The 4,628-nt window shown below is 24.2% G+C and overlaps 2 protein-coding genes across 2 annotated transcripts in view; one reads left to right on the top strand and one right to left on the bottom strand.

Annotated features, from left to right (window-relative positions):
* Positions 1–556: 556 nt before the first annotated feature.
* On the top strand, positions 557–991 carry LOC136089535 (uncharacterized). The gene has a single exon (XM_065815587.1). The coding sequence runs from the start codon at positions 557–559 to the stop codon at positions 989–991; it is 435 nt and encodes a 144-aa protein (XP_065671659.1).
* A 2,264-nt stretch (positions 992–3,255) lies between these two features.
* LOC100200635 (DDB1- and CUL4-associated factor 11) overlaps positions 3,256–4,628 on the bottom strand; it is a 57,122-nt gene continuing 55,749 nt past the window's right edge. The window contains exon 19 of the mRNA XM_065816782.1: positions 3,256–3,475. Coding sequence (XP_065672854.1) covers positions 3,392–3,475 — 84 coding nt within the window. The 3' untranslated portion in view covers positions 3,256–3,391. The remainder of the gene's footprint in view (positions 3,476–4,628) is intronic.

Below are 4,628 nucleotides of genomic sequence, written 5' to 3'. Positions count from 1 at the left end.
AAATCTTTTTCCAAATTAATAAAAATTATGATTAGAAATGAATAATTTTTTACAAGCACGTAAATTAGATCTTCATAAAATCTTTTGATGAAAGTCATTGCTATGCAGTAAAAAAATCTGTGCATTTTTAGAATATGAAGTTTTATGGCATTCTGAAAATTCTACCAAAACCTTATGAATTTTCATACAGTATAAGAGATTACATTTGCATTATACTTAAAAACAACATTTACTTTTATGCAAAATTAAATACAGTAACTTGCTAATTACTAATTACTACTAAGTCTTAATTACATAATTTATATAGGATTAATAAGCATATGGCAATTACACTTTGATTGTTCGAAAAGTCAAACAAACAAAACTTGGACATAATTCTACAACTCAGATAAAATAATTATATAGTGATTAAACTTTATTCATTGAAAAAGTCAGACAAGGAAACAAACAATTACATGAGCATTTATCTGACGTTATTTATTTCTCATAACTTGATTAAGTCTAAACATCTGGTATAGTATGTAAGCTTATCCTTATAAATTTTTTTTTATATTAAATGTTAAAAAACAGTATCCATTCTCGTTTTATTATTGATGAGGCAGAATCAGAACGTTTTCTTGGCTTATTAAATAATCAAGACACAAATATCAAATATACAATTGAAAAAGAAAGTGATTCGCACACAATAAATTTTCTTGATCTCTCAATAACAAATAACAAATCCGGAACATATGTTTTTAATATCTATCGCAAAGATGCAATAACTAATGTGCAAACAAAGCCGCATTCTTGTCACGATTCAAAAATAATTTATGGTGTATTTAAAGGTTTTATCCAAAGAGCTTTTGCATTATGCAGTAAAGAACACATAAACCATGAAATAAAGTTTCTTACAGAAATGTTTATAGAAAATGATTATAATAAAAAAATACAAAACATTTCATACATTTCACTTCAAAACATTGTCAAAAAAATAAAAAACAATAAGTAAAAAAATCAACAAAACAACAACAATAACATCAAAAAACTAGAACTTAATTAAATTTCTCTACCATGGATACCAAAATTAAGTAATCAATTAAAAAAGATATTCAAAAGTGCCGGCTGTTCTCAAGTTTTTAAATCACCAAAAAACCTTCAACAATTAATAACTCCAAAAAACAAGCCTCGACTTCCCAACAACTATTACCCAGGAGTCTACAAACTGGAGTGTTCGTGTGGAGAATTATATGTAGGTTAAACAAAACTCAAGATTTCAACTTGCATTTGCCAACATCAAAAACATACTTTTCAGGAAAAATGGAAAAACTCGGCCATAGCGGGGCATTCCAAAAATTGCCATGGTACCTTTGGCTGGAATAAAAACAATACGGTTAAAGTAGAGGTATACTATTTTAAGAGAAAAGTGAGAGAGTCCTTGGAAATACAATATCACTAGTGTTCTCCAAATGAAGGCGCTTTGAATGAAGACGCTGGTGATTACGTCACATCGTCGTTTTGGAAACCTTATTTTTCATATTTAAGACGCAAGAACACATTTCATTGAAGTTTTATTATTTTTTTTGTTTTTTAACGGTTTTTTATATTACTTGAATAACGAGGGTATATATAACCCCAAGAAATATTGTAATTTAATATAAAGAAATTTATAAGGATAAGTTTACAAACTATACCAGATGTTTAGACTTAATTAAATTATATAAAAACTTATTTAAGAACTTTTAAAAATTTCTCATAACTCTATTTGGTTCAGACATTTGTTCCAGACAATATGCTTGTTTATAGAAAATGAACCATTAAATTTTAGTAGTTTAATTTCCTCATTTTACTTTCATTATTGGCATACATACCAATAATTATAAAAATAATTAACAAAAAAATAATTTTTCTTTTTTAAATTTGTTAAAAAAACAACAAAAAGTTTAAACAAACAAATAAACTCAAAATAAAGTATGTTCAGGTTTTTTCTAAACATTTTGAAAACAATTATTGTTTATGTAAAAAAAACAGTTTACTCATAAATATAATGATTTTAGTACAAAAATAAAAAATTTACAGAACCACATATTTTGCATACAAAAAAATTTTTTCATGACATTTTTCAAACATATACTAATCCAATTTAAAATTTGAAGTAAAAAAAAATTTACAGCACATTCCAACTTTTTGCTGGGGCAGCAACCCATTATTTTAATATTAGTAATTGATTTTTGGTACTTTATAATTGTAATATGAGTTTTTTATTTATGTTTAAACTCCTCAACTGAAAGATTAACTAAGTTACTTATTTTTAGCTTGCTTTTTTTAAAAGACTTGGTTTTTTAAGGCAAAATATGAATTTAAAAATGGCGGAAACAGATCAAAACTATAATTATAAGCAAAAAATTAAAACAAGATTTAAAAAAAAATTCTGCACCCACCCCAAAAATGTGTTCTATATAATACAAAAACACTAGGATTAAAAATTTTTTGAAAAAAAAATACTTTAAGGGGTTTCTCAAGACCCTTAAACATTGAGCGGGTCTCTAATATTATTGCAAAAAAATCTTTAAAAGTTATGTTAACCTAGTACTCAAAAGAAGCGAAATTAAGTAATGATTTCAAAAATAATTATTATTTTTTGATAAAATTCTTATTTTACATTTTATTTCATTTTATTGCAAAAAAAAAATCGTTTTTTAACTAAAAATAAAAAAGTCAATATTAAGTTTTATTTTAAAAATTAAAATAATAAAATTAAGTTTTTTGATAACTTTTTTTTAGTTTTTTTTTTTTTTAATTAATCATTAGTTTTGAAATTTTAACTTCGCTTCTTTTGAGTACCAGGTTGACTTTTTTTTGAAGATTTTTTTAATAATATTAGGGACGCGCCTTATATTTCAGGGTCTTAAGCAACCCCTTAAATATTTTTTTTCAAAAAACTTTAAACCAAATGTTTTTGTATTATATATAACATATTTAGGGGGTGGGGGCAGATTTTTTTCAATTAATTAAAAGTTAATTTTCAATTAATTAAATTTAATTCAATTAAAATTCAATTAAAATCAAAATAAAAATTAATTTTCAATTAATTAAAAACTAATTTTCAATCAATTAAAAATTAATTTTCAACTAATTAAAAATTAATTTTTAATAAATTTCTTTTCAAAAAATCTTGTTTTAAAGGCCATCCTATTATATATTATTCTCTGTGCTCAACAGAGGGTTTAGTTAGCTCATTTTAAAAAATAACCACAAATTTAAAATAACTACATATTGAAAAATATTAAATAAATTCTTTCTCAAGAAAAGCAAAATATTATACAACTACAAGAGAAGTAACAAGATTATAAGATAGAAGTTTTAGATGTTGTTCTTTGGTATGTTGCTGTTTTTGGTACGTATCAAAATGCTATATTTTGATACGTTTTTTTTTTATTTCGCACTCTTCAAAAGGCTTCGATGAGTACTCCCATTTTCCAATGGTAAAATCCCACTAAAAAAATACAATTTATAATATAAATAATTAAATGCAAAGAGAGTATTACAATTGTACAATATTAAATATTACTATTGTAAATATTAAATTGACAATTGTACAGAGCATTGTTCGTTTCTAAGAGCTTTAAAATGAACTTCAAAATTCTTTTCTTTAAAATATATGCATAAAACAAAATTTTAGAAAATGTAGTTTCTTTTTGGAAATCAATTATTTATGTTTATTTAAGACACTAGCAATGATAATTAAATTCATTTTTTCCATTCAAAAAAGCATTGAGAGACAGAAAATGTCATTAACACTAAGTAATTTTTAGCTGCTATAAAATTAAATATACCTTTATTAATTAATTTCTACAGCGCTCAAAAATAAAAAAAATTGTAATTTGTGACACACATCTATATAATGAGATAAGACCATTCTAAAAGATTAATAGAGCTCAATTTGAACTTTAGTTAATAAATTTGAAATCACAGGATATTTGGTCTTCAGAGTTTATAGTTTGTAACAAAAACTAGAATATTTTAAAGAATAAAAAAGACTAATTTGCTATAGATAAAAAATGGAAAGCACATTTAAATACTTCAAAGGAAAATCAAATTTTATATGAAAGATGGAATAGTTTACATGAGAGTTACAACTAAGTTAAGTTAGTGGCATTTAGACAGATTTCGGATCAACATATTAATGTAAGCAGATACTTAGCAGCATGAACATCATTAAAAGTAACTTGAGATCAATGATGGTAACTTCTAAAGTTGTCTAAAACTAAAATTATGAATGCAATATAAAAAAAATATTTGAAACCCTCGCAACAATCCTACATATCTTTTTGTTCGTTTTTACATACGTACAAATGTAAAAGTAAATAATATCATTTTAAAACATCGTTTTAAAACACAAGATAACTGCTCTGTCCAACAAGATAAGTTTAAAGACTGCTTTAAACTGGTATTGAGTGGCAAAACAAATAACAAAATCTTTGTTAATCAATAGATGTGGCGTTGTAAGAAAAAATAAAATTGCTAATGAGTTTTATTAAATTTAGAAAAACATATCAACAAAATATTCACATTACATAGTTTAATTGGAAAAACATTTCTTACCACAAGCAAATAGGACTGCAAATGTTGGTAAAAAAAAAAGTTAA

Source organism: Hydra vulgaris, chromosome 13 (assembly GCF_038396675.1).
Source record: "Hydra vulgaris chromosome 13, alternate assembly HydraT2T_AEP".
NCBI classification, from domain to species: domain Eukaryota; kingdom Metazoa; phylum Cnidaria; class Hydrozoa; order Anthoathecata; family Hydridae; genus Hydra; species Hydra vulgaris.
Note: the sequence above shows the minus strand (reverse complement) of the source record. Positions and strands in the feature narration are given on the sequence as shown.

What these genes read in the sequence shown, in the direction of transcription:
- LOC136089535 (XM_065815587.1), top strand. Translation starts at nt 557, where the DNA reads ATGTTAAAAAACAGTATCCATTCTCGTTTTATTATTGATGAGGCAGAA.